Source organism: Pipistrellus kuhlii, unplaced genomic scaffold (assembly GCF_014108245.1).
Source record: "Pipistrellus kuhlii isolate mPipKuh1 unplaced genomic scaffold, mPipKuh1.p scaffold_m20_p_11, whole genome shotgun sequence".
Classification (NCBI taxonomy): Eukaryota; Metazoa; Chordata; class Mammalia; order Chiroptera; family Vespertilionidae; genus Pipistrellus; species Pipistrellus kuhlii.
Window position 1 is genome coordinate 51,364,773 of NW_023425416.1, and position 25,168 is coordinate 51,389,940.

A 25,168-nucleotide genomic window follows, 5' to 3' on the forward strand; every position below is an offset into this window, starting at 1 on the left:
AGCGCTTAGGGAAACCACACACCCACGAGCTGTGGGAGCCGCTCTGTGGACGGACACTCGCTGCTCATGGCACCTGAAGCCCTGCCCTCCTGAGGCATATCCTCTGATTTGGGGGGGAAGGGGGGCCATTGGATTTGGCTTCTCAGGCCTCAGTGTGGCTGTATGGCATCTGGCCAATCCCTTCACTTCCCATGGGTTCCGTTTCTTCTCCACATGCCAGTGATCGCAAAAGGGAACAGAACGAGGCCAGCCAGGCACCGCGGCTGGCCTGGGGGTCAGGTCCCACAGAGCTGCCTTAGGGGCACACTGGCGCCCGGGCACGTCGGAGGCGCCATCCACGCCAAAGAGGCGCGCAGACCGAGCCACCGCCTTCCCGAGCGGGAGCTGCCCCGGCTGCAGACGGCGGCCCGCCGGGACCGGGCGGCCGCAGTGCATCCTGGGATGCCTGGTGTCCGGGTCGGCCATTGGCTTCGCTCTGCGGATCGACGGGAGGAACAGCCAATCAGGGGGCAGCATGCGGGACGGGCGGAAGCGGAAATGAGGTTTCCGTGGAGACAGCCGACCCTGCGGAAGACGGCGGCGGCACCTGCGAGCGGAGGCCGGGGCAGGAATGGTGGCGCGCACTGCCCTGTGAGAGCGAAGCGGCCGCGGGGTCCGCCATGTGCCGGCGGCCCTGACATGGGCACCAGCGGCTCCAAAGCTCGGGGGCTGTGGCCCTTCGCCTCGGCGACGGGGGGCGGCGGCCCGGAGGCGGCGGCCGCGGAGCAGGCTTTGGCGCGGCCGCGAGGCCGAGTGGTGCCCCCCTTCGTGTTCACGCGCCGAGGGTAAGGGCGCGGGTTAGGGCGCGGGTTCGGCCCCGGGAGGACGGGCTGGCGGCCCGCGCCGTGCGCCATGGGTAGCTCCCACCGCCGCCTCTGCGCAGCGAGGACTCCCCGTGTCCAGGCCCCTCTGGGAGCAGGGGCGCCGGGTGGGGGGTTCCGAGGCCCCTGCTCCAGGAGCTCGCTTGGCGAAGAGTGGGCCAGAGTCTGGGCCTGGGCAGGCAGCCTTACGCCGGCCGAACGCAGATGGGGCTCTGTGCCCCGTTAAGCCCAGCCCGCAAGTTGATTCTTCTGAGCGGGGATGCCCCAGTTTGCGCTGTTACGGAGGTGAGGTTGGACCTCTGCGGGCAGGGCAGGGCAGGGGTGGGGGGAGAAAGCAGGACGGGGGCCTAGGAGAAAAGACACACCCCAATCAGTATGCTCTCCGGATCCGGAGCCCTGGCCTCTCCCCAGGGGTTCAGCAGGAGCATTAGATTGAACTGGCCCCGGTGGTCCCCAGCGGGGATGCTGGCGCTGGCGCTGGCGGGTCTGGGGAGACCCTACAAAGGCAGGCTGGCTGCACGGGCCCCCGGGGGGGGGGGAAGGAGGCAGCCTTCCTCTGGGTTCCCTCCCAGCTCAGGCAGCTGCTGTCTCAGGCCTTGGCCCTGGGCCAGCCGCGTCTTCTGGACCAACGTGCTCAGCCACCACCCTGCCCGCTGTCATCCTGGTGGAGGCAGGGCCTGATGCTGGAATGGCTCTTCCTGCTGAAGGGACCAGCGATGGGAACTGGCCATGGCTGCCTGGACAGCGCGCTCCCGGGTAGCCTCTCTTCCGGGGCCTGCGGGAGCACTGGCGGCTGCCCGCTCCTCACTCCCTTCCTTCTCGCAGCCCAGGCCCGAAGCACGTCCTCCAGGCGTGTTAGCTCCCTCCCTTCCCCCAGGCCGCTGCTGCCTGTGCCGGCGATCTGTGCCGGTGCCAGTGCCGGGACGGTGTGAGGCTCCCGCCCAGCCCGCCCCCCTCCTCCCACAGCTCCATGTTCTACGACGAGGATGGAGACCTCGCTCACGAGTTCTACGAGGAGACGATCGTCACCAAGAACGGGCAGAAGCGGGCCAAGCTGAGGCGGGTGCACAAGAACCTGATTCCTCAGGTGAGGCGGGCAGCGGCCGGAGCCTGTGCCCAGTGTGGGGGGGAGGAGCCTGTGCCAGTGTGAGGGGGAGGAGCCTGTGCCGTGTGAGGGGGAGGAGCCTGTGCCAGTGTGAGGGGGAGGAGCCTGTGCCGTGTGAGGGGGAGGAGCCTGTGCCAGTGTGAGGGAAGGAGCCTGTGCCAGTGTGAGGGGGAGGAGCCTGTGCCCAGTGTGAGGGAAGAAGCCTGTGCCGAGTGTGTGAGGGGAGGAGCCTGTGCCGAGTGTGAGGAGGAGCCTGTGTCTATTGTGAGGGGAGGAGCCTTGCCAGTGTGAGGGGAGGAGCCTGTGCCAGTGTGAGGGGGAGGAGCCTTGCCAGTGTGAGGGGAGGAGCCTGTGCCAGTGTGAGGGGGAGGAGCCTGTGCCAGTGTGAGGGGGAAGAGCCTGTGCCGTGTGAGGGGAGGAGCCTGTGCCCAGTGTGGGGGGGGGAGCCTGTGCCAGTGTGAGGGGGAAGAGCCTGTGCCGTGTGAGGGGAGGAGCCTGTGCCCAGTGTGGGGGGGGGAGCCTGTGCCAGTGTGTGTGAGGGGAGGAGCCTGTGCCGAGTGTGTGAGGGGAGGAGCCTGTGCCGAGTGTGTGTGGGGGGAGCCTGTGCCAGTGTGAGGGGGAGGAGCCTGTGCCAGTGTGAGGGGGAGGAGCCTGTGCCCAGTGTGTGTGTGGGGAGCCTGTGCCCAGTGTGTGTGTGGGGAGCCTGTGCCGAGTGTGAGGGGAGGAGCCTGTGCGAGTGGGGGGGGGGGGGAGCCTGTGCCGAGTGGGGGGGGAGGAGCCTGTGCCAGTGTGAGGAGGGGGAGCCTGTGCCAGTGTGAGGGGGAGGAGCCTGTGCCCAGTGTGTGTGTGGGGAGCCTGTGCCGATTGTGAGGGAAGGAGCCTGTGCCCAGTGTGAGGGGAGGAGCCTGTGCGAGTGGGGGGGGGGAGCCTGTGCCGAGTGGTGGGGGAGGAGCCTGTGTCAGTGTGAGGGGGAGGAGCTTGTGTCTGAGGGGAGGAGCCTGTGCCAGTGTGAGGGGGAGGAGCTTGTGTCTGAGGGGAGGAGCCTGTGCCAGTGTGAGGGGGAGGAGCCTGTGCCCAGTGTGAGGAGGGGGAGCCTGTGCCAGTGTGAGGGGGAGGAGCCTGTGCCCAGTGTGTGAGGGGAGGAGCCTGTGCGAGTGGGGGGGGGGGGCCTGTGCCGAGTGGGGGGGGAGGAGCCTGTGTCAGTGTGAGGGGGAGGAGCCTGTGCCCAGTGTGAGGGGAGGAGCCTGTGCCAGTGTGAGAGAGCGGCCCGGATGGGGGCTGCTGTCATGGGGGAGCTGCTGGGGGAGGAGCTGGGAGGAACGGGAAGGCTTCCTGGAGAAGGGGCCCCAAGCTGACCCTCACTAGCCCCCGTTTCCACGGCAGGGCACCGTGAAGCTGGACACGCCCCGAATCCACGTGGATTTCCCTGTGATCCTCTATGAGGTGTGAGCCTGGGGTTCAGGCCTAAGCACTTCCTGCCTCAGCAAGAAACGCTCAGCTCAAGGCGCGGCTCCCGCCGAGGAGCGAGGCTGCAGCCACTGTCCTGATTAAACCCCACGGGCCTGGCCGCCGCCGCTGTGAGCCGCAGGCCTGCGTGTTGGTCGGGTGCTGGTTTGTCTTCGGATGAGAGCGGGCCGGGGAGGGCGTTACCAGCCCGCCTTCCCTGGCCATCCGGTCAGGAGCCGGGCGGGGCAGGTGCCGATGGAGGATGAGTGGTTCCTGCGCCCGGCGTGGCCTGCTTGCTTCCAAGCTTGCCCGGGACCCCACCTCCCGGGCTACAGCGCTTTACAAGTAAGGTCTCTCTTCCAGCCTGGGCTTGGAGCTGGACACAGTGGGGACTCCCTCCCCTCACTTCCTCAACCCGGTCCTCGGAGCATTTCAGCCATTTGCTACCTCGATTCTCCTCTGTTGGACAGAGGCTGGGGCGACACAAGCCTGATTCTTCCTACCCGTCTGCCCTTGTGTTCCCGCCCCCAGAGGGAGGGACAGTTGCAGGCTGTTCGCAGGGGGAGGGGCTGGTGTGGGGGCTTCTCCCTCTGCCAGGACTGGGCTGATCCCTCCCCCTGCAACTAGTTGCCCCTGGAGTTGTCCTCCCCCCCCCCCATAGGATGGGATCAGGTTGGGCTCTGGGTGCCTGTGCCTCTGGGGAGGTGCCCCTACCCACTGTCTCCATGTGCTCTCCCTTGCCTTTTGCACCAGTCTCCCCCGACCCATGTTGGGAGGACACCACCCTGTGGTGCCAGTAGCCCTGAGCCCACCACCCCTTCCCCTATAGTGTGCCCATCCCTTCGGGATCAGTCAGGGGAAAGTATTGGAGCCCCTGGGTAGGGACAGAGAACAACCATAAAAGGCTAAAATGTGAAAGTCTGTAAATAGTCTAGTCCATGACATGGTTGGGGCAGAGTCTGATTTCTACATAGAAATTCCTTTTTTTTTTTTTTTTAATTCCTTACTGTGCAAGCTCTGTGCTTCCAGAGAATGGGAAGTAGTGTGGGGAGGGTGGCCCCCAGTCTAGGAAGGCTGTTGTGTTATTCGTTCAGTTTCAATAAAATTATTTGTAGACCCTAAAGACCAGAGTGGCATCCTTGGGGCTGTGACAGCTGGCATCCAGACTACCACAGCGCTCAGTGGGTAGGCCTGGGCCCAGGACCCTGGCCCCCGTTTATAGCAAGGCCAAAGGCAAGTCTGAACCTGGTCTGCAGCCATCCCCGGCATGACCAGGAGGTGGCAGTGTGCTCACACAGACCTTACCACTGGATCCCTCAGAGTGGAAGCCCCTCCTCTGCCTTCCGGACGTGGTATCCCTGGGACTGAAAGGTCTTGGGAGACTTCAGTAGGGATTGTCCTCATCGGCCTAACCTGAGGCGAGAGTGTGACTCACTCAAGTCCGGAGTAATAACCTGCCCCAGCATTACCAGCTGACCCTGCCTGGAGCCACAGCCTAAACCCTGTGGACCTCCAAGGCCCAGGCTTAAGGGGACAGCAGCGAGGTGGGGGCACAGCACCCCCGACTACTTCCAGGCTCTGCACCGCCAGTCCACCTGCCGCCTCCTGGGCAGCCTGTGGTGCCACCGGGAGAGTGGGCCTGGGGCCTCTGTTCCAGCAAAGCTCAGCCACCAGTACTGTGCCTCCTGCCACCCACCGTCTGACCTGCCGCCTGGCCCCTGCGGACATTCCGCCTCCCTCTCAGCGCCTGCTTGAGGCCAGGTCACGGCTCTGCCCAGCCCTTGGCCATCAGCCCAGCCCTCGTCCGGGAGGAGGGCGTTCAGGCACAGGCTTCTGGTCCAGGGAGCTGGCCTGCTAGCCTCCTGGAGGTCATGCTGCAACCTGCACTAACAGTTCTTTGGGCACCTGCCCATTTTCCCAGTAAGATGTCAGACAAGTTCCGGTCATCTGCCCGCCCCCGGGACCAGGGTTCTGCCCGGCCGCGTGGCACCCCATCTCCTAGCACCACTGTCCCCGTGTGCGAGAACTTGCTGTGCTGGGCCTGCCCCCGCTGACCCCAGAGCTGGAAACAATGGGAGCCAGGTCACCACTTCCCCACACCCTCCCGCTGGGCTATGCTCACTTCCTTCCTGCTGCCTGCCTGAGGAAGTGTCCCTGCCCGGGACAGTCTGGCCTGCTCTTTGTTTCCCCCGGGGCTCCACCCTGAAGCTTTCAAAGCCAGCATCCCTGGTGGAGCCAGCATGGTGGTGTAGGGAGGCCACCCTCCCATGCCACGTCCAGGGCTCCTTGGCCCTCAGGGCAGACCACAGGGCATGTGCCCACTTCCCCCAGGAAAGAGGCCTGGGCGCCAGGGAGGTGGCCAGCAGGGTAAAGGCTGGGGGAGAGGTAACGTGACCTGAGGGGTGCCCATTTGTCCGCACCTCCTGGGGCCAGCCACACATGGGCACCTACTTCCCACAGGCTGCACAGAGCCACCTACTCTGCAGCGTCAGGGAAATCCCTCCGGCAGGAGAACACCCTGCAGGCCCTCCCCCACCCCAGCCACACATCAGCATGTTCTGTTCGTCAAACTCGGATACTTCCGCTCTCAGTGGAAAAGATTGACTCAGTTCCTGGAATTTCTTCCAACCCCTTCCCAGACCCCCCTTCCCTCATCACCTGCTCAGGGGAACCATCAGCCAAGCACCCCCCAAATAGTCCGACTCCCGGAACTCCCAACACCAGGGCCCTTGCACTCTCCTGGGTCTTAGGATGGTCTCGGCCTCAAAGGAAAGGGGGAGAAGAGCCTCAGTGTTCAGGAAGCTTCCGGCCTGCGGGAGGCTGGCACCTGAGTGGGATCCCACAGCCTTCCTGTCACTGGCCCGCTGGGCCTGGGAGGACCTCGGGAGAAGGGTGGGAGGACAGTCCGCCGGTAGGGCAGACCCGAGGGAAACAGGGTCACAGCCGTCCCGCCCCCGCGCCATTCCTGGCCCTTTCCTCTCCAAGGGGCAGCAGGAAGTGAGGAGAGAGGGCTGGGGTGAGAGGCGGGAGGGAGGAGGAGGGGATGGGTTTATCAAGTCACCGGCGGGCTGCCCGCTGGGCAGTAGCCGGACTGGAGAGGCTCTAAGCTGCGCAGCGAGGACTCCCCACAGGTGAGCCCGGCACGGACGGCTGGTGGCACCGGACAGGTGCGCTCTCAGCTGTGCCCCCCCCTCCCCTGCTTGCAAGCGGGAATGGGCTGGTGGTGCCGACCCTGCCCGGCCCTTCGGGAGCTGAGCTCGCGCGGGGAGCGGATCTAGGAAGAGGCAAGCAAGTCCGCTACCCAGCGGAAGGGGTTTGCGGGGAGAGGGGACCAGGATAGCGGATGGAGGCCTGGGGAGCCCCTCTGGCCCGGCCAGCGTTCTCTGCGACCCCACCAGGACCTTCTGCAAGGGTGGTCGCCACCTCCTCAGGGGTGAAAGGAAGCCTTGGGGGCGCCACAGCCCCCCACCCTCGTCCTCCGAGACTGGGCAGGAGGGGAGGGGAGTCCAGGGCGGGCCCGTGCCTGAGGCATGTCCCTGTTAGGGGGGTGCCTATCCCGAGGGCCCGCTGGCCTTACAGGCCGACAACCCGCAGGCCAAGCTGAGACCCACAGTTCCTGTTGCCAAGACAACCACTGCCTCAGCCCAGCCCAGAAAGGTCTGAGAGGCGGTCAAGAAGGGGCGGGGCTCCTCTTCAGACCCTAGCCGGGGGAGGGGAGCCCGATCCACAGGGGTTCACTGTCCTGGGGGTCTGGAGCTGGGCTCTGGTCAGCGTCCCCCTTCCCACACAAAGGGTCCCCCGCCCCCCGGCTGGGGCTACACTGAGGGGTGCAGGGCCAGATCCGCGGCTGCCCCCAAAGCAAGGCCGCGGGGTCCCACAGAACCTCCTCGCGGCTGAGTTGGGGGATCCCACCTCCTTTTTGGCCTCCCCATCCCCGTCCTTTATGCTGCTGTCCCTTTAAGAGGCCGGCCGCGCCGCGGAGCGGGGAGGACCGTACCACACGCACAGGCGGCGGCGGGGGGAGTGTCCCGGCCTGGCTGGCGTCAGCCGCTGAGCCTCCAGGAGGCATCCCCGTCCGGAGGGGCCTCGGGGCCCTACAAGGGTCGCCACGTCCCTTGGAGGAGGATCCGGGGACGCCAGAGCCCAAAACACCGCACTGGCGGCGCGGACACCGGGCGCCCCTCCCCGCCCCGGCCGCCAGCCCTGCCCCGGGCCCGCCTCCGGGCAGGACTCTTAAAGGGCCCTCGGCCGGGGGCGGGGCCAGCGGAGGCGCCGAGCCGGCCGGGTCTGGGCAGGCGGCCGAAGTGGGCTGGGCCGGGCCCAGGATGGCGGTGGCGATGGCGCGGGTCCTGGCGGTGCCCCGCGCGAGGTGAGGGCGGGCGATGCCAGCCTGGCGGCCCTCCGCCCACGGGCTGGGCTCCGAGCCCCCGGGAGGCGGCACGGGGACCCCACCCCCGGCCGGGCTCGGGCCCCACGTGCGGGGCGGGGGCGGGGTCCCGCACAAAGGCCCGGCGCCGCGAGCTCTGCCCCGGCCCGCCCGGCGGTGGGCGCGCGCGTTCCCGGGGGCTGGGCAGGGCAGGGCCGGGCCCCCCTTTGTCCCCGCGGGGCCCCCCGGAGCCCGGGTGCGCGCCAGCCGGCCGGCCGCTGCCCGCTGTCCCGCCTGCCCGAATGCTGGCGTGTCTGCACCGAGATCTCCTCCCGGGTACCCGGCGGCCTCGGCCCGGGCTCTCCGGAGCGGAGTGCGGGCATCGCGGGGCTCTGGGCGGCGAGTCGGTAGCTCCATGGGCCCGGTTCTCAGGGGTCACAGGCCTCACAGGTCCTCCTCTCCCAGCCGCAGGCCACCTGCTGTGCTCCCGCAGTGAGCTCCGGGGGCCAGGCTCGCCCCCGGGGGCCAGGCTCGCCCCCGGGGGCCTGTGGTCCCTCAAACCTGTTGCAGCCAGGCCACGGGGTCTGCACCGCCCTGGGCACTGGCCCGCACAGCAGCGTGGATGGGTCAGAGGTCGGCACCTGCCGGCTCTCCAGGCTGACCTGCCCTCTCCCATCACCCTCCCCGCAGCTCCTGAGCCGGTGCCGGCAGGTGACGCCGCCTCCCTGCAGCCCCCAGCATGTGGGCAGGCCTGAGCCCCGCCATCGCCCTGGCCCTGGCGCTGGCCCTGGCGCTGGCGGTAGCATGGGCCAAGGAGCTCAAGCCCACGGCGGCGCCCATCTTCACCGGCCGGCCCTTCGTGGTGGCCTGGGACGTGCCCACGCAGGACTGCGGGCCGCGCCTCAAGGTGCCGCTGGACCGGGAGGAGTCGGCCTTCGACGTGCGCGCCTCCCCTAACGAGGGCTTCGTCAACCAGAACATCACCATCTTCTACCGCGAGCGGCTGGGCCCGTTCCCGCACTTCGACGCGCAGGGCGGGCCGGTGCACGGCGGGGTCCCGCAGAACGACAGCGTGCTGCGGGCGCACCTGGCCGCGCTGCCCGAGCGCCTGCGCCACTACATCCGCCAGCCCGAGCCCGCCGGCCTGGCCGTCATCGACTGGGAGGACTGGCGGCCCGTGTGGGTGCGCAACTGGCAGGACAAGGACGTGTACCGCCAGCGGTCGCGCCAGCTGGTGGCCAGCCGCCACCCGGACTGGCCGCCGGAGCGCGTGGCCAAGCAGGCGCAGTACGAGTTCGAGTTCGGCGCCCGCGAGTTCATGCTGCGCACGCTGCGCGCCGCCAAGCGCTTCCGGCCGCGGCACCTGTGGGGCTTCTACCTCTTCCCCGACTGCTACAACCACGACTACGCGCAGAACTGGGCCACCTACACCGGCCGCTGCCCCGACGTGGAGGTGTCCCGCAACGACCAGCTGGCCTGGCTCTGGGCCGAGAGCACCGCGCTCTTCCCCTCCGTCTACCTGGAGGAGGCGCTCGCCTCCACCCCGCACGTCCGCAACTTCGTCAGCTTCCGCGTGCAGGAGGCGCTCCGCGTGGCCCGCACCCACCACGCCGGCCACGCGCTCCCCGTCTACGTGTTCACGCGGCCCACCTACACCCGCAGCCTCACCGGCCTGAGCCAGGTACCGCCTTCCAGGGCCCCGCCCTCCTCCCCGGGGGCCTCCTGCCCCCACTGCCCTGGCCACTCTCCTCCCCAGCCCTCCCCTCCATCTCTGTAACCTGGGGAGAGGGCAGCATCGCAGCTCCCTGTTGCAGATGAGAAAATCAGGGCCCTGACGGGCTGAGAACCCACCCCAAAGCCTGCCAGGAGGCCGGGGACAGAGCAGGGGCGTGGGCGTGGGCGTGGGGGCGGGCGTGCTGATTTTGGAGTCTCCCTCGGTAGATACATCCTAGGCTCCAGAAAGTGGCCCAAAGTGGGGGTGGAAATGCCTTAAACACTTAGGAGAGAGTGAGAGGAGGCCCCTGCCTGAGAGTGAGGGGGGAGGACTGTGCTGGGGAAGGCCAGCAGGTCAGAACAGTGACCTCTGTCCCCACAGATGGACCTCATCTCCACCATCGGCGAGAGCGCCGCCCTGGGGGCCGCCGGGGTCGTCATCTGGGGCGACGCAGGCTTCACCACCAGCATGGTAAGTGAACTCCAGGGCCCTCCCGCCCGCAGGCGCTGCGGGGACAGGTGAGTGTTCCGGCCTTTGGCTGTCAGACCTCAAGGTGGGCACACCTGGCCTGGCCCCCGTGTCTGTCTCCCAGGATCGGGGACGTGCCGTCCTGAGCCCCTCCCTGCTGTCCTGCAGGCTCCAGCTCTGCCTGACCCCTTCTCAGGAGGCGCGGGGACAGAGAGGGCGCGGGCACAAGTGCATGTGTACGCACACATGTCCCCGGTTCAGGAAGGCGCGGGCATGCCACGGTGGGCACAGCGTCCGTCCGTCCGTCCGGGCCTGGGCGGAGGCAGCCGGCCTGATCCTGGCCTCTGCCCCCAGGAGACGTGCCAGTACCTCAAGAGCTACCTGATGCAGCTGCTGATCCCCTACGTGGTCAACGTGTCCTGGGCGGCCCACTACTGCAGCCGGGCCCAGTGCCACGGCCACGGGCGCTGCGTGCGCCGCGACCCCAACACCAACGCCTTCCTGCACCTCAGCGCCAGCAGCTTCCGCCTGGTGCCCGGCCGCTCGCCGGACGAGCCCCTGCTGAGGCCGCAGGGCGAGCTCAGCTGGGCCGACCTCCAGCACCTGCAGACGCACTTTCAATGCCAATGCTACCTGGGCTGGGGCGGCGAGCAGTGCCAGTGGGACCGTGGGGGGGCAGCCAGGGGTGCCGGCGGGGCCTGGGCTGGGTCCCACCTCACTGGCCCGCTGGCCGCGGCAGCCCTGGCCCTCGCCTGGACTCTGTAGAGATCGCTCGCCTGGCTTCGGCAGCTGGCCTCTGCCACGGGGCTCTGCCAGGCATGGGGGACGCGCGCGTCCGGAGGGGCCGGAGCCCCTGGGATGCGCGGAGGGCGTCCTCACCAGCTCTCACCCCCTGTTCTAAGGGGGAGGGGACCCCTGCTGTCCCTGCCAGAGGAAGGGACGCATGGCCTGCTCCCCTGCTCCTGGGTAGTTTATTATTATTATTATTTGGGGTCTCTTTTGTAAATTAAATATGAAACAACTGCTTCTGTGCTTGGGCTGTCTGCCCCTGGGCCAGGGCCTGTGAGTGATTCTAGACTCTTCCCCGGGGTTGGAGCCCAGCTCTGTTCTGTGAAACCTGGGTGTTCTTTCTTTCTTTCTTTTTTCTTTTTTTTAATATATTTTATTGATTTTTTACAGAGAGGAAGGAGAGAGGGACAGAGTTAGAAACATCGATGAAAGAGAGACATCGATCAGCTGCCTCTTGCACACCCCCCACCGGGGATGTGCCCACAACCAAGGTACATGCCCTTGACCAGAATCGAACCTGGGACCCTTGAGTCTGCAGGCCGACGCTCTATCCATTGAGCCAGACCGGTCTTGGCAAACCTGTGTGTTCTTGACTTGTCATCGGTCAGTGTGTTCACTGGGCCCCAGGCCTGCAGCTGCCCGCTGGACGGGCCCTGGAGCGGAGGGACTTGGGCCACCCCGTGCCCGGCCTGGCTCTCCGGACGGACTGGAATGCGGTGGAGCCCAACCTCCTGTGAGGACGCCTCGCTGCTGCTGGCCCGCATCCCCTGCCCACCCAGGGCGAGAGGGGAGTGGAGGTTTGATCTTCCCAGCTGGGCCAGCAGCCAGACCACTCTCCCTCCCACAGCTCCCGGGCAGTGGACTCCAGCACACCCCTCACCCCTCACCCCGCTGGGCCATTCCCCACCAGGCTTGGTCGGAGGAGGCGAAGGGATGGGGTGTGGATTCTGAAGTCCAGTCCTCCGCACTGCAGTCGCCTGTTGGGGTGGCGGGGGCACCCAGGGCTGGGAGCAGAGAGGTCCTCCAGGCAGCCCTGTTCTGCCCCAGGAGAGCGGAGGGTGTGGGGGGAGGGGGGGAAGGGGGACCAGGGCTGGGAGCAGAGAGGTCCTCCAGGCAGCCCTGTTCTGCCCCAGGAGAGCAGAGCGGTTGGAGCAGTCAGACCTGCTCTGGCTGCGCCACTCCTTGCCCCCGAAGGGAGTTCCCTGGGTGGGTCTCCCCGGCCTCAGCCACCCCACCCAAACCTGGGTGCCCGTCCCAGTCACAGATGACTCAGCCCTAGGAACGAAGCGGGGTCAGAGGTGTCGGGAACTGAAGCAGCGGGGATGCCAGCACGGGGCCGGGTGCGGCCGGGCCTCATCAGGCAGAGGCAGGAGGGAAGCCGGAGCCGGAGCCACACAGCCTGGCTGCCGAGGTGGTGCCGGTGGCTGCTCTAACCAGCACGCGCACCTGCCGGTGCCGGGAGTCCCCGTGGAGACGCGCCCTGTCCCTGTGCGATGCCGCGCAGAGGGAGGCGCTGGACCAGGAGGCGCTCCCCAGAGAAGCAGAGGGCGAGGGGCGCAGAGCCCGCAAAAGCAAGTGCCTCCGAACCAACGTCCACTCCGGCTGTCCAGCCATCCTGTCCTCCGCCTGGTGATGGCAGAGACGGAGGGGCAGCTGGGCGCCCTGGGAGGACAGTCGCCCCCTGGTGGAGGCGGCCCCGTGTGCGGGGGTTCCCGAGCTCCTGGCGGTGGGGACAGGCCTGCTCGGGAAGATCCGGGCATTGGTCACGGAGACCATGAGCTGATGGAGCCAGCGGAGAGCGGGCCGCTGTGAGCCCACACGCCTGTGAGCTACCCTCCTCCCACCTGTCACCTCCCAGCCCCGGGGATGGGGGCACACCTCTGGCCCCACCCGCGCCTGGACTCGCCCGCCGCCGCTGTGTCTGACGTCCACATACACAGAGCCCCGAGCGAAGCTCTGACCCCTCCTGTGGGCCTCCTTTCACAGTGACCCCCGTTACACGCTGTGACCCCCTTTACACGCTGTGACCCCCGTTACACACTGTGGCCCCCGTTACACGCTGTGACCCCCTTTACATGCTGTGACCCCCGTTACACACTGTGACCCCCTTTACACACTGTGGCCCCCTTTACACGCTGTGGCCCCCTTTACACACTGTGGCCCCCGTTACATGCTGTGGCCCCCGTTACACGCTGTGACCCCCTTTACACGCTGTGACCGCCTTTACACACGGTGACCCCCTTTACACGCTGTGGCCCCCGTTACACACTGTGACCCCCGTTACACACTGTGACCCCCGTTACATGCTGTGACCCCCTTTACACACGGTGATCCCCTTTACACACTGTGACCCCCGTTACACACGGTGACCTGTGAGCACCTCCCCCAGCTCCCCCAGGGGCCTGGAAGTCACCCGGAGAAAGGGCAGCTGAGGATAATAGCCAGAACTGGCCTATGGGCGGCCAGGGTGGGGGTGGAGGTGGGAGCGAGGGGATCAGGCCTGAGGTGTGCCCGACGAGAGAGCAGGCAGGTCTGGGCCCGCAGCTGGCTCACCTGTGAGCAGCTAAAGAGTCATTTCTTCAGAATCAGTTCCGCAGCCGAGGTGCTGGCCCAGCCTGAGGGCCATCCACGTGCGGCCTGGCCCGCGCACAGCGAGGCCGGTGCCCCTCGGTGCTCTGGGGGTGGGGTCCTCGGGGGGTAAGCAGAGGGTCGCCGGGGGCTGAGGTCTGCCTAGGCCTGACGCCGGAAGGCAAAGTTCAAATCTGAGGCCCCGAGCCAGGCAAACAGAAGGCGGCCTTCCCTCGGAGCCCAGCCTACTGACTGTGGTACTTTCACAGCTTGGCCCCAGTGACTCCATTTTACTTCCTCACTCTATTCCTCAGACCCCAGACACACATCCCTCGGACCAGCCCTGCAGAGGCTAGCTTGTGGGTGGTGCCCTGGGGTGGGGCAGGGCCGCAGGCACCCAGCTGCTTCCTGCTGTTCCATTACAGCTTCTCCCTGGCACTGAGGCAGCGAGAATGTGACCTGCTGGTGGGCGGGATGGTGCCAGGGGCCGCCCTCCGTCTCCAAGGGCAGCAGGAGGCAGCATGGAGCTCAGGGAGAGGGGTCCAGGCTGCCCCAGGCCTGGTGCTGGTCACTCTGGGACCCAGCTTTCTGAACAGGCTCAGCAGCTACCACCGCTGCCCAGATCTTGCACTCGGCCTGCAGCCGACGTGCCCACAGGACCCTGGACCCTCCTCTCCCACAGCAGCCTAGCCAGCCTGGAGGACCAAGCCCAGGTGGCGGCCAGCTGTGCCACTGCTCTGGTGACCAACAAGCCACTGGCTCAGGCCCAGACCAGGCTGCAGACCCAGGGACCTGCTGGCTCCTCCACCCGCCCCGCAGGCAAGCCTGGGCCTGCGCACCGGCTCGGCGTCCACCACTGGCTTGTGAATCAGCAAACACGTGGAATCGTCAGGAATGAGCAGGCGTGTGGTCACCCCGACTGGCCTCACAGTCACAAGACAACAGCCCCACATTCAACGTACGCTCTGCTGGTTGTGCAGAGGCCCCGACGGGCACTAGCCGGGGCCTCAGACTCAGCCCTGACCCAGCAGGTGGGCAGAGGGTGGCAGCGCAGCCTGACTGCGTGCACCCGGTGCCTTTCAGACTGGTCCCCACAGCGAGGTGGCGCCTGGACCACAGCACCTTAGAGGCCCATCAGTGTTTAATTTTTTAAATATATTTTTATTGATTTCTTACAGAGAGGAAAGGAGAGGGATAGAGAATCAGAAACGTCGATGAGAAACATCGATTAGCTGCTTCCTGCACACTCCCTAATGGGTATGTGCCAGCAACCAAAGTACATGGCCTTGACCGGAATCAAACCTGGGACCTTTGAGTCCGCAGGCCGACGCTCTATCCACTGCGCCAAACAGGTTAGGGCTCAATGTTTAATGTTCATAGAAGAGTAATGGGCAGATTCAGTGGTGGAGACTCACACCCGCCCCCACCCAGCCCCTCGCTCAGACAGGTTCCTGTGCCACGTAGGCATAGTTCTTCTGCAGAATCCTTGTCAACAACCTATAAATAAAAGGTTTTTAATGCAAAAAAGAGAGAGAGAGAGAGAGAGAGAGAGAGAGAGAGAGATAAATAAGGAATATGTAATGGATTCCATCTGGAGTGTGTTTGTCTTTATACCAACATAGTTGTAAAATATATTTTCAAGAATTTTTTTATTCAATCCCAGTCAGGCACATAGAGAATCAACCAATGCACACATAACCAAGTAGAACAACAAATCAATGTTTCTCTCCTTCCCTCTCTCTAAAATAAACAAATGAAATATTATTATCTATTTATTTATTTAAAGCCCAGCCAGCATGGCTCAGTGATTGAATATGGACCTATGAACCAGGAGTTCACGGTTCCATTCCCAGGTAGGGTGCATGACCAGGGGGTGGGCTCCATCCCCAGTAGGGGGCGTGCAGGAGGCAACCGATCAACGATTGTCTCTCATCATTGATGTTTCTATCGCTCTCCCTTCTTGTCTGAAATCAATAAAAATATTTTTTTTTAAAGAAAAAAATGTTTTTAGGAAGGGGCCCACCCACCACGGCAAAAATGCCCAGGATTCATGCAGCCCCATGGGGGGCAAGTACCTCCCTGGGTATCAGTCCCAAGGTACCCAGATCCAGTACCACACAGGCCTGCCCTGCCCCCCCCCCAGCCTTCACCCCCACCCCAGCCAAATAAAGCCGTAAAGCCCTGCCCTGGTGCTGACAGAGGGCACTTCCGGCCCAGGCCCCACCCCACGAGGGCACTCTGCTGGGGGTAGTGAGGTGGCTCTGCTGCCTGGCCCAGCCTCCCACCCAGGGCCCACCCCTCTGCCCGCCCCCAGGCTGGGTGGGGCGACTTCCTCCAGAGGACAGAGTGCTGCCCTCCGGAGTCCGGGAGTTTGGAGGATGAGGCCTCTCAGCCCGGAGGTCAGCAGGGAGGAGCGGGCAGACTGGCGGGGGTACAGGAGGCCGTCCCTGGTCCCTGAGCATCCCCTCGGTGGCTGCGGGAATTCCTGGGGAGAGGCAGGGAGGGCCCAGCCCCACCAGTCTGTCAGCCTGGGGCAGGTCTGGCTCTGCTCTCTCAACACAGCTGCCCTGCTCCTGTGGCCCCTGGGGAAGTGGGGGTGAGCCTCGGCGGGGCCAGGCCTGTCCCGAGGGGCCGCTCAGATGTGCCTCAGACGGCGTCCCAGCCCCTGGCTTCCCTGGCCCTGCCAGGCAGTGTCACCTGAGGTCAGAGCCGGGCTGGGCTGATGAGCACGGGCCTTGGCTGCTCCCCGAGCCAGCGAGCGAGCGAGCGAGCAGGGCCAGAGAGTTCAAGGCCGGCTCTCAGCTCTGCCTCCCCGCCAGGTTGCCCTCGGCCTGCCCGGCGCCATGGCGGCCCACCTGCTGCCCAGCTGCGCCCTCTTCCTGGCCTTGCTCGGCATGGCCCCCGGCGCCAGGGGCCCCGTGGTGCGCAGCCAGCCCTTCACCACCGTCTGGAACGCCAACACGCAGTGGTGCCTGGAGAGGCATGGCGTGGACGTGGACGTCAGCGTGTTCGACGTGGTGGCCAACCCGGGCCAGACCTTCCTGGGCCCGGACATGACCATCTTCTACAGCTCCCAGCTGGGCACCTACCCCTACTACACCGCGGCCGGGGAGCCCGTGTTCGGCGGCCTGCCCCAGAACGCCAGCCTGGACGCGCACCTGGCCCGCGCGCAGCGCGACGTGCTGGCCGCCATGCCCGCCGCCGGCTTCTCGGGGCTGGCGGTCGTCGACTGGGAGGCCTGGCGCCCGCGCTGGGCCTTCAACTGGGACGCCAAGGACGTCTACCGGCAGCGCTCACGGGCGCTGGTCCGGGGGCAGCACCCGGACTGGCCGGCGCCCTGGGTGGAGGCGGCCGCCCAGGCCCAGTTCCAGGGGGCCGCCCAGGCCTGGATGGGGGGCACCCTCCGGCTGGGGCGGGCCCTGCGGCCCCGCGGCCTCTGGGGCTTCTACGGCTTCCCCGACTGCTACAACTCCGACTTCCGGAGCCCCAACTACACGGGCGAGTGCCCGCCGGGGGTCCGGGCCCAGAACGACCAGCTGGGGTGGCTGTGGGCCCAGAGCCGCGCCCTCTACCCCAGCATCTACCTTCCTGCGGCACTGGAGGGCACGGGGAAGGCACAGGCGTACGTGCGGCACCGCGTGGGCGAGGCGTTCCGCGTGGCGGGGGCCGCCGGGGCCCCCAGTCTGCCGGTGCTGCCCTACGTCCAGATCTTCTACGACTTCACCAGCCGCTTCCTGCCCCTGGTGAGTCCCTCCCGAGGCCCTGCCCCCCCCTCCCCGGCCCGCCTCGTGGGCATTAGGTCCGGCAACGGACGCCACACCGCCCGGTGCCGCTTTCGCCCCTTCGTCCTCACGTCCTTGACCACCTACTGTGTGCCAAGGTCTGTGCCAAGACGCAGGCCCCGCCTGCATGGCACCCAGGCCAGAGCGGGACAGGCTGGCCTGAGGGCGGCCCCTAGGCAGGGAACAGGAACCTTTGGCTCATCCAGTGGGTTCCAGCACCGGCTGGGGGGGGGGCCGCAGAGCCACCTGTGCCTGTGCTTCCCCCAGGAGGCGCTGGAGCACAGCCTGGGGGAGAGTGTGGCCCAGGGAGCGGCAGGAGCAGTGCTCTGGGTGAGCTGGGAGAACACCAAGACCAAGGTGAGCTCAGGCCCAGGCGGGGGGAGGGGGATGAGGGGCAGAGGTCGGCTGGGGAGACCGGGTCCATCCTTTCCACCCCTGCAGACCTGCGGGCTGGCCGGCGAGGGCCTCAGTGCCCTACGGGGGCCCACACGTGGCCCGGCGTCCCTGACGTGCCTCCTCCCGCCCAGGGGTCATGCCAGGCCATCAAGGAGTACGTGGACAGCACGCTGGGGCCCTTCGTCCTGAACGTGACCAGTGGGGCCCGTCTGTGCAGCGAGGCCCTGTGCTCCGGCCACGGCCGCTGTGCCCGGCGCCCGGACCACCCCGAGGCCCTCCTCCTGCTCAACCCCTCGAGTTTCTCCATTGAACTCCCGCCTGGCGGCGGGCCCCTGACCCTCCGAGGCGCCCTCTCCCCTGAGGATCGGAAACGGATGGCGGTGGAGTTCCAGTGTCACTGCTACCCGCGCTGGAGGGGCGCCGAGTGTGAGCAGCGGGGCCCGTGGTGACTGGCACACCCCCGGTGCACACCGAGTCATGTAACAGTGCGCTCCGGCCTGGCTGGGCTCTCCCAAGGACCGGCCCAGCTGCACAGGCCACGCACAGTCAGGAGCACCTGCCCGGGAGTCTCCGGCACCCACCTCAGGGTCTCTAACGTCACCGCTAGAGAGAGGGGGGGGCCGTCTTTGAACAGCAGCAATCATAAGAACGGCCATTCTGAGCGCCTGGTCCCCTCCGAGCCCCGTGCTGAGCACGTGAGATGCCCTGACTCATTCAGCCTAGGGCGCCGCCGAGAGGGCGCTGAGCAGGTTCCGGGGAGGCTGGGATCACCACCAGCGTCGGCTGCAGCGGGGCGCCCTGGCTCCGCGGGGTGCATGGTCAGCAGCCTGCATCCTGTCAATAAAGCGGATGTGATTCTCACTCCAGAGCTGTCTACTGAGAGGAGCGACTTAGCCACGTGCAACTCCGGACCCGGAAGGTTCCCCTGGGATGGACGTCTGTCCCAGGGCGGCTACTTCCCAGGCTGGGACCCCGCTATCAGGAGGAAGCTCCACCGGCTGCTTCCATCCGAGGGAGCCGAGACAGAGCGGCGCGGGGGCGAGGCGGAAACGGGGGCAGCTGGAGGTGGTAGCAAGCGGGGGTGGGTTGGGAGGGCACCGGAGGGGCTTCGGGAGCCGAAATGAGGCGGGTCCTTAGCGGTGATGCGTGGAACCACAGCCCGGCCGGGGCGGGGCGGGCCGGGGCGGGGCCTTGGGGGCGGGGCCAGCGGGAGGCGGAGCAGGCGTTGAGCTGTGACTCACAGGGGCAGGGCGTGGCCCAGCGCCAATGGGTGGGAGGGGGCGGGGCCTGCGTCCGGTCAGTGTCAGGACTCACGCGCCGGGGGCGGGGCCCAGCGCCAGGGGGCGGGGCGGGCGGGGCGGGGCCTGCCTCGGGTCAGTGTCAGGACGCACGCGCCGGGGGGCGGGGCCTGGCCGCCCTGGGAGACTCGGGACCAGGTGGGGCGTGGCGGGCCGCCACGGCTGCAGTGCCTCCGCCGCGCCGCTAGGGGGCAGCGCGGACGGGTGAAGGAGTCCGAGCCAGAGACAACGAGATCCGGACCCGTGCGGAGCGGGACGCCGAGCATCCTGGAGCCCAGCTGCAACATGTCAGTACCCACCCTTCCCCACGCGCAGCGTGTCCGTCAGCGTTGCCCCCGCGCTTCTGTCCGCTCCGTGTGTCAGGTCGCGTGGCCGTGTCGCGCCTCTCGCTCTCCCTGTGTCTGGGTTCCCTCCCGGAGCGTGCCGAGCCACACCCAGCCACTGTCCACTGTCCAGTTTCCAACCCCCCACCCCCAAAACCCCATGGTTTACGGCCCCATTAGGAGGGAGGGGAAACCGAGGCTCCGGAGGGGCCGCCTGTCTCTGAGCCCAGGAACCCCGCCCACGCGGGGTGGGGTGGTACGAAGGGGTTAAGCCCGCGGGGGAGCCTGGGGTTCCTGGTCCAGATGCGGATCTTGGGGCTTCCTCCCTCCTGGTCAAGGGGTGCGGCTGCTGCGGAGGTGGCTGGTCGAGGTGAGGGGCTTCCGAGTGGAATGAGGCTGAGGGGAGGGGGCGTCCTGCTCCTCACATTGGCCTGGAGCTCAGGGGGCTGCTGGGGAGCTGGGGGCGGGAGCCAGGACGTCCTCTCTGGCGAGGAGGTGAGTAGAATAGTGGGGCCCAGCGCGCCTGCCTCAACCCCCACCCCCCACCGCCAGGCATCCCCCCGGCACAGACCCTGTCTGCAGGGCTTGGGGCAGAATGGGCAAGCAGTGGGGTTGGGGGCAGGAGGTCTGGCCCCCTAACCTGGGGGCCGTTGGACCCTGTGGGTGTGGGAGGAAGCTGTGGTCCTTATCTAGAGCGGCTACGCAAGAAACGCAGGCCCGTGGGGAGCCAGGCCTGCAGCAGTGCGGGTGGCTGTGAGCAGGGACCTTGCTGGGCCCGGTCTGAGGGGACCGTTGGAGCAGGACCCTCCGAAGTGTCCTGAGAGAGAAGGAGGTGCTGTGGAAGCACAGGTTGGACTGAGCCGATGCCGGCTTTAAAGATGGAGAGGGGCCGTGAGCCTAGGGGAGCAGGCGCCTCTGGAATTCAGTGGTCGGCAAACTCATCGGTCCACAGAGCCACGTGCCAGCAGCACAAGGATTGAAGTTTCTTTGGAGAGCCACATTTTTTAAACTTCAACGTCTTCTAACGCCACTTCTTCGAAATAGACTCGCCCAGGCCGTGGTGTTTTGTGGAAGAGCCGCACCACACTCCAGGGGCCAAAGAGCCGCAGGTGGCTCGTGAGCCGCAGTTTGCCGACCACGGAACTAGACCTAGAAGCTGGAAAAGGGCAGGGCAGTGGGTTTTCTCCTAGAGCCCCCGGAAGGGACCAGCCCTGCAGAACCTCCCTCAGCCCAGGGAGACCCATTTCCGGTGTCTGCCCTCCCAAACTGTTGCGGTAGTTGCTTTGTATTGTAAGCATGGCGCTCGCACCCGCCCTGGGCTGGGCTGGGCAGTGATGGGGAGGGGCCGTGGGCTGGAGGCCCATCCAGGCGGGAGGAAAGAGCCTGCTGGGTGAGTGATGGCACACAGGCCCCCTACCCCCTCAGTTATGTGGCGAGCATGGCCCACGGGGTTAGGGTGTGGCCTGGACTTCGGGATGGGGGAGGGGAGGAGCTCCCCAGGACAGCGAGTTGCCTCAACTCGGTGAGGAGCCCTGGGGCGTTAACAAGGGGTCATTGCGTCTGCTTTGCATGAGCTGCCTGTGGCCAGCCAGTCGCCATGGTGCAGGGCTAGGTCAACTGTCCTGGGGAGGACAGCGCTAAAGCCAGAGCCGCCAGGCCAGGCCACCTGAAGCCATCCCTCTGCTGTCCACTGAGTCTCTCCCCTCTCCCCCCCACCCCCACACGCCAGGTGTAGGTCCCTCTGGTCCACCTGCACCATCAGGTGAGCCTGGGAACAAGGTGCAGCCCTCACTCCTTGCTAGAGGGCACATGCTCCCCGGACACTCTGTCCACTTGCCCCTGCCCCAGCCAGTCCTCCCTCCTGGCACAGCCCGGCCTGGCTGGTGTCCACAGGAGGAGCACCTTGTGGTGTGAGGAGATGCCACTTCCTGGAGACCTTGGCCTGATCCCCCAGCCTGGCACTGAGCCACCTGCAACCTGAGCTAGGGGCCAGCTCCCAGCCTGACGCAGCTTAGCCCGGATCTTACAGGAGGCCTGAGCTGACTGAGCCTCGCCTCGCCGCCTGACCCTCCCCTAGACCCTCCCAACTGGCTGGAGCGGATCCTGAGCCCCAGCCGGCCGAGCTGACTCCGGATCCTGCCTGCCAGCTGGCGCTGACCCCGGGATTCCGACCGGCCAAGCGGCCCCAGGACCCTGCGCACCAGCCAGAGCGGACCCGGAGCCCCAGGCCGGCTGCGCTGGCCTCGGGGTCTGCATGCCGTGCAGAGATGACCCTCCTCCCTGGCTTGGCTGAGCTGACCTTGGACCCCACGCACCGGCCAGAGGCGACCCCAGCCCCCAGCCTGGCGGAGCTGACCGTGGAGCCTGTGCACTGCCGGCCGGAGCTCCTGGACGCCTGCGCAGACCTCATCAACGAGCAGTGGCCGCGCAGCCGCGCCTCCCGCCTGCATTCCCTGGGCCAGTCCTCCGACAGCTTCCCCCTCTGCCTGATGCTGCTGAGCCCCCACCCGGCGCCCGGGCACGCCCCCGTCGTGGTGGGGCACGCCCGCCTCTCACGGGTGCTAGACCGGCCCCAGAGCCTCTTCGTGGAGACCGTGGTGGTGGCCCGGGCCCTGAGGGGCCGCGGCTTTGGCCGCCGCCTCATGGAGGGCCTGGAGGTCTTTGCTCAGGCCCGGGGCTTCCGCCGGCTGCACCTCAGCACCCGTGACCAGCTGCCCTTCTATGCCCACCTGGGCTACCAGCTGGGGGAGCCGGTGCAGGGCCTGGTGTTCACCAGCCCCCGGGTGCCCGCTGCTCTGCTCCGTGTCTTCTCCAGCGCCCCGTGCCCCCGGCTGCCCTGCAGGGCCCCTAGCCTGGCTGCCCACGCTGCCCCCAAAGCCTCCAAAGGGCCGTCACTGCCGCCACCCCCTCCCCTGCCCGAGTCCCTGGCCGCCTCGCCGCCTGCTCCAGCGGGACCCCCTCCGCAGAGCCCGCTGGAGACAGGGTACCGTGACCTGAGAGGGGGCCCCGTCTTTTGGATGGAGAAGGACATCTGAGGGGCTCCTAGGACACGGCAGTGGACTCCCCAGGACAGTCCCGCCTCCGCCCCTGGCCCCAGGGGCCGCTGAGAGGGGGGGTGGGGGCAGGACAAGGCTCCCTGGCTGGGGCTCCGGCCCTCAGAGTGGCTCAATAAAGGCTTCTGTCAGGCGTGGCCATGACGGTTTATTTGTTGATCCCCACCCTCGCCTCCCAGGCTCAGCTTAGGTCCCCCGTCCTGCAGGAGCCCAGGTCCACCTCGGCCGTGGATGGAGGGGCTCCTGCGTCTGCCCCTCCCACCCGGCCAGGCTCAGCAGAAAGGGTGTCTGTTCTCTCCACACTCACTCACTCACTCCTCACCACTCCCTGAGCGCCTGCCGAATGTCAGGCCCTGGCTGCCCACGGGCAATGGGGAACCAGGCCCACAGATAGGATCATGACCCCAGGGGACAGAGCCGCAGGCAGACAGCCGGCAGTGGCCTGCTGGGACGGTGGGAGCCCTGTGCCCTCGCCCCCTGGAGATCCAGGAGGCCCCGGGGCGGTGATGTTGGGAGACTGAGGCTGAGGGGCCAGCTGGGGCTGAGAGCCTTGGGCAGGAGATAGGGCGGGGGAGGGGAGGAACGGACTGGAGAGCTCAGGGTGGAGAGGGTCAAGGGTGGAGGGTGGAGAGCAGGAGGGGAGCAACCAGGCCAGCCCGGGGTGTGGCTGCTCTGAGAGGCCCCGGGACCTGTCGGGGGCCATGCTTTCCCCACTGGGGGGAGGGGCTAGGGGCGCTCTCCCCACCGTGTGGGAGGCATGGCCTTGGACCCTAAGCTCACACCCTCTCTCCTGCAGGTCCGATCCCGGGGCGAGACCATGCAGCTGGGCACGGCCCTGGTGCTCGGGGCGGCCCTGTGCCTGGGGCGTGGCCAGCCCCCACCGGGGGCCCCCGAAGCCCCCTTCTCCGTGCTGTGGAACGTGCCGTCGGCACGCTGTGGGGCCCGCTTTGGCGTGCACCTGCCGCTGGAGGCCCTGGGCATCACTGCCAACCGCGGGCAGAGCTTCCGCGGGCAGAACATCACCATCTTCTACAAGAACCAGCTGGGCCTCTATCCCTACATCGGGCCCGGGGGCACAGCTCACAACGGGGGCATCCCTCAGGCCGCGCCCCTGGCCCGCCACCTGGCACGCGCAGCCAGCCAGATCCGCCGCAGCCTGAGCCCCGGCTTCGCCGGCCTGGCGGTGCTGGACTGGGAAGAATGGTGCCCGCTCTGGGCTGGGAACTGGGGCCGCCGCCGCGCCTACCAGGCGGCCTCGTGGGCGTGGGCACGGCGGGTGCTGCCCCGCCAGGACCCCCGGGAGCAGCTCCGCCAGGCCCGGGCCGCCTTCGAGCAGGCGGCGCGGGCGCTGATGGAGGGCACCCTGCAGCTGGGCCGGGCGCTGCGGCCCCGGGGGCTCTGGGGCTTCTACCGCTTCCCGGCCTGCGGCAACGGCTGGCACGGCGCCGCTGCCAATTACACAGGCCGCTGCCACCCAGCCGCCCGCGCCCGCAACACCCAGCTGCGCTGGCTCTGGGCCGCCTCCAGCGCCCTCTTCCCCAGCATCTACCTGCCGCCCCGGCTGCCGCCCGCGCACCGCCAGGCGTTTGTGCGGCACCGCCTGGAGGAGGCCTTCCAGGTGGCTCGCTCCGGGCACCCCCACCCCCTGCCGGTGCTGGCGTACGCCCGCCTCACCCGCCGACGCTCCGGACGGTTCCTGTCCCAGGTGAGGGACGGCTGTGTCCAGTGGGGAGGCCTGGCCCTGTCTCAGGGAGGGGTTTGGGGGTGGGGTGGAAGGGGAGGCCCTGGTCTGGTTCTGAGGGGGCATTCCTAACCTGGAGCATCTGCCAGGTGTGGCTCTGCCCCGGGGGAGGCACCGCCAGCCTGGGGGCCCTGATCTGAGGGGAGACATTCTCTGGGTGGAGGGCGAGAAGCCGCCGGGGGCTGGGTGCCGAGGGGCCCTCTCTAGAGGTGGGATCTGGTTGGGGTGCTGAGTCAGGGACGGTTCTGGAAGGCGGGGGTAGGCCCGGGGACGGGGCAGCTCAGCCGGCTCAGCGGCACTCTGCCTCCAGGACGACCTCGTGCGGACCATCGGCGTGAGCGCGGCGCTGGGGGCGGCCGGCGTGGTGCTCTGGGGCGACCTGAGCCTCTCCAGCTCCGAGGTGATCACTGCCCTCCGCTGCCACGCGGCCCAGGCTGGGGGTGCCAGGGCCATGGAGCGGGCACACTGACACGGCCCTCCATTCCTCAGGAGAAGTGCTGGCGCCTTCACGACTACCTGGTGGGCAGCCTGGGCCCCTACGTGACCAGCGTGGCCAGGGCGGCCGCAGCCTGCAGCCGCCAGCGGTGCCACGGCCACGGGCGCTGTGCCCGGCGAGACCCGGGACAGCAGGAAGCCTTCCTGCACCTGCCGCCAGGGGGCGGCGCTGGGGCCTGGGAGCCTTTTAGATGCCACTGTTACCGGGGCTGGGCCGGCCCCACCTGCCAGGAGCCCAGGCCTATGCCAGGGCCTGAGGAAACAGCATAAAGCCAGGGGTCCCCTGCTGTGACCCCCTGTCCCCGCCACCATTTTGCAGCCCTTGAGGATTCTGTCCCACTCTTGTCCTCTCTCTCACACACACCCTACTTCCCATGGGACCCCTGGGGAGTGGAAGGGACCAGAAAACAAATTTCCACTATTTTAAAACCAGAGGCTCTCAGATCACCTGATCCCTGCTACAAAGGAAGCTGACCTAGGGGGAGAGAGAAGGTTCCAGATGGTGAGGTGCCAGCCCAGGGCTCTGTTTCTACACATCACGGGTCCATGGAGAGAGATGCCGAAGGAAGGGGACTGGCGGGTCTCAAGATGTTGACCAAGGTCTGTGCGCGCTAAACTGTTGTCTGTACTTTGCTTTCATCATAAAGTCACTTTTTCTTTCGCTGCCTGACGTTTGGCTGTTCACTGCGTTGCCCCGCGCCCCATGCTCATGGAGTCGCGAGTGTCCGCTGCACGCGTCCAGAGATGCGAGTCCTGCGTGGTGG

At 67.1% G+C, this 25,168-nt stretch overlaps 5 protein-coding genes across 11 annotated transcripts; all 5 read left to right on the forward strand.

Annotated features, from left to right (window-relative positions):
* Window positions 1-198: 198 nt before the first annotated feature.
* Window positions 199-4,531, forward strand: TUSC2 (tumor suppressor 2, mitochondrial calcium regulator). Its single transcript, XM_036432243.2, has 3 exons — window positions 199-824; window positions 1,827-1,947; window positions 3,349-4,531. The coding sequence occupies exons 1-3, from the start codon at window positions 214-216 to the stop codon at window positions 3,412-3,414; spliced, it is 798 nt and encodes a 265-aa protein (XP_036288136.2). The 5' UTR covers window positions 199-213; the 3' UTR covers window positions 3,415-4,531.
* On the forward strand, window positions 1,827-19,974 carry HYAL2 (hyaluronidase 2). Of its 5 annotated transcripts, XR_006741180.1 has the most exons (6): window positions 7,644-7,780; window positions 8,468-9,458; window positions 9,873-9,962; window positions 10,314-10,785; window positions 18,158-18,162; window positions 19,960-19,974. XR_006741180.1 is itself a non-coding variant. In XM_045579565.1 (4 exons), exons 2-4 carry the CDS (start codon window positions 8,517-8,519, stop codon window positions 10,722-10,724), a joined length of 1,443 nt encoding a protein of 480 aa, XP_045435521.1. In that variant the 5' UTR covers window positions 1,827-1,947; window positions 8,468-8,516; the 3' UTR covers window positions 10,725-10,985. The 5 variants fall into 5 exon arrangements, 3 of the variants coding, with proteins under 3 accessions (XP_045435521.1, XP_036288106.1, XP_045435519.1); XR_006741179.1 differs by lacking the exons at window positions 18,158-18,162; window positions 19,960-19,974 and adding an exon at window positions 18,022-18,033 and having other exon boundaries at window positions 10,314-10,792; XM_045579565.1 differs by lacking the exons at window positions 7,644-7,780; window positions 18,158-18,162; window positions 19,960-19,974 and adding an exon at window positions 1,827-1,947 and having other exon boundaries at window positions 10,314-10,985.
* On the forward strand, window positions 15,576-18,355 carry HYAL1 (hyaluronidase 1). Its single transcript, XM_036432219.2, has 4 exons — window positions 15,576-15,715; window positions 16,136-17,059; window positions 17,366-17,455; window positions 17,626-18,355. Exons 1-4 carry the CDS (start codon window positions 15,695-15,697, stop codon window positions 17,941-17,943), a joined length of 1,353 nt encoding a protein of 450 aa, XP_036288112.2. The 5' UTR covers window positions 15,576-15,694; the 3' UTR covers window positions 17,944-18,355.
* On the forward strand, window positions 18,866-22,307 carry NAA80 (N-alpha-acetyltransferase 80, NatH catalytic subunit). Of its 3 annotated transcripts, none has more exons than XM_036432242.2 (2): window positions 18,866-19,079; window positions 21,193-22,307. In XM_036432242.2, the coding sequence occupies exon 2, from the start codon at window positions 21,383-21,385 to the stop codon at window positions 22,148-22,150; it is 768 nt and encodes a 255-aa protein (XP_036288135.1). In that variant the 5' UTR covers window positions 18,866-19,079; window positions 21,193-21,382; the 3' UTR covers window positions 22,151-22,307. The 3 variants fall into 3 exon arrangements, with proteins under 3 accessions (XP_036288135.1, XP_045435525.1, XP_045435526.1); XM_045579569.1 differs by having other exon boundaries at window positions 18,941-19,079; window positions 21,263-22,307; XM_045579570.1 differs by lacking the exon at window positions 18,866-19,079 and adding an exon at window positions 19,369-19,485.
* On the forward strand, window positions 19,376-25,069 carry HYAL3 (hyaluronidase 3). Its single transcript, XM_045579566.1, has 4 exons — window positions 19,376-19,485; window positions 22,965-23,873; window positions 24,220-24,309; window positions 24,399-25,069. Exons 2-4 carry the CDS (start codon window positions 22,986-22,988, stop codon window positions 24,672-24,674), a joined length of 1,254 nt encoding a protein of 417 aa, XP_045435522.1. The 5' UTR covers window positions 19,376-19,485; window positions 22,965-22,985; the 3' UTR covers window positions 24,675-25,069.
* Window positions 25,070-25,168: the final 99 nt, after the last annotated feature.

Coding starts and splice junctions, on each gene's coding strand:
- TUSC2 (XM_036432243.2), top strand. CDS start 214: ATGCCAGTGATCGCAAAAGGGAACAGAACGAGGCCAGCCAGGCACCGC. Junction 825..1,826: donor TTCGTGTTCACGCGCCGAGG/GTAAGGGCGCGG, acceptor CTCCTCCCACAG/CTCCATGTTCTACGACGAGG. Junction 1,948..3,348: donor ACAAGAACCTGATTCCTCAG/GTGAGGCGGGCA, acceptor TTTCCACGGCAG/GGCACCGTGAAGCTGGACAC.
- HYAL2 (XM_045579565.1), top strand. CDS start 8,517: ATGTGGGCAGGCCTGAGCCCCGCCATCGCCCTGGCCCTGGCGCTGGCC. Junction 9,459..9,872: donor GCCTCACCGGCCTGAGCCAG/GTACCGCCTTCC, acceptor CTGTCCCCACAG/ATGGACCTCATCTCCACCAT. Junction 9,963..10,313: donor CAGGCTTCACCACCAGCATG/GTAAGTGAACTC, acceptor CTCTGCCCCCAG/GAGACGTGCCAGTACCTCAA.
- HYAL1 (XM_036432219.2), top strand. CDS start 15,695: ATGAGGCCTCTCAGCCCGGAG. Junction 17,060..17,365: donor CCAGCCGCTTCCTGCCCCTG/GTGAGTCCCTCC, acceptor TGCTTCCCCCAG/GAGGCGCTGGAGCACAGCCT. Junction 17,456..17,625: donor GGGAGAACACCAAGACCAAG/GTGAGCTCAGGC, acceptor CCTCCCGCCCAG/GGGTCATGCCAGGCCATCAA.
- NAA80 (XM_036432242.2), top strand. CDS start 21,383: ATGACCCTCCTCCCTGGCTTGGCTGAGCTGACCTTGGACCCCACGCAC.
- HYAL3 (XM_045579566.1), top strand. CDS start 22,986: ATGCAGCTGGGCACGGCCCTGGTGCTCGGGGCGGCCCTGTGCCTGGGG. Junction 23,874..24,219: donor CCGGACGGTTCCTGTCCCAG/GTGAGGGACGGC, acceptor CTCTGCCTCCAG/GACGACCTCGTGCGGACCAT. Junction 24,310..24,398: donor TGAGCCTCTCCAGCTCCGAG/GTGATCACTGCC, acceptor TCCATTCCTCAG/GAGAAGTGCTGGCGCCTTCA.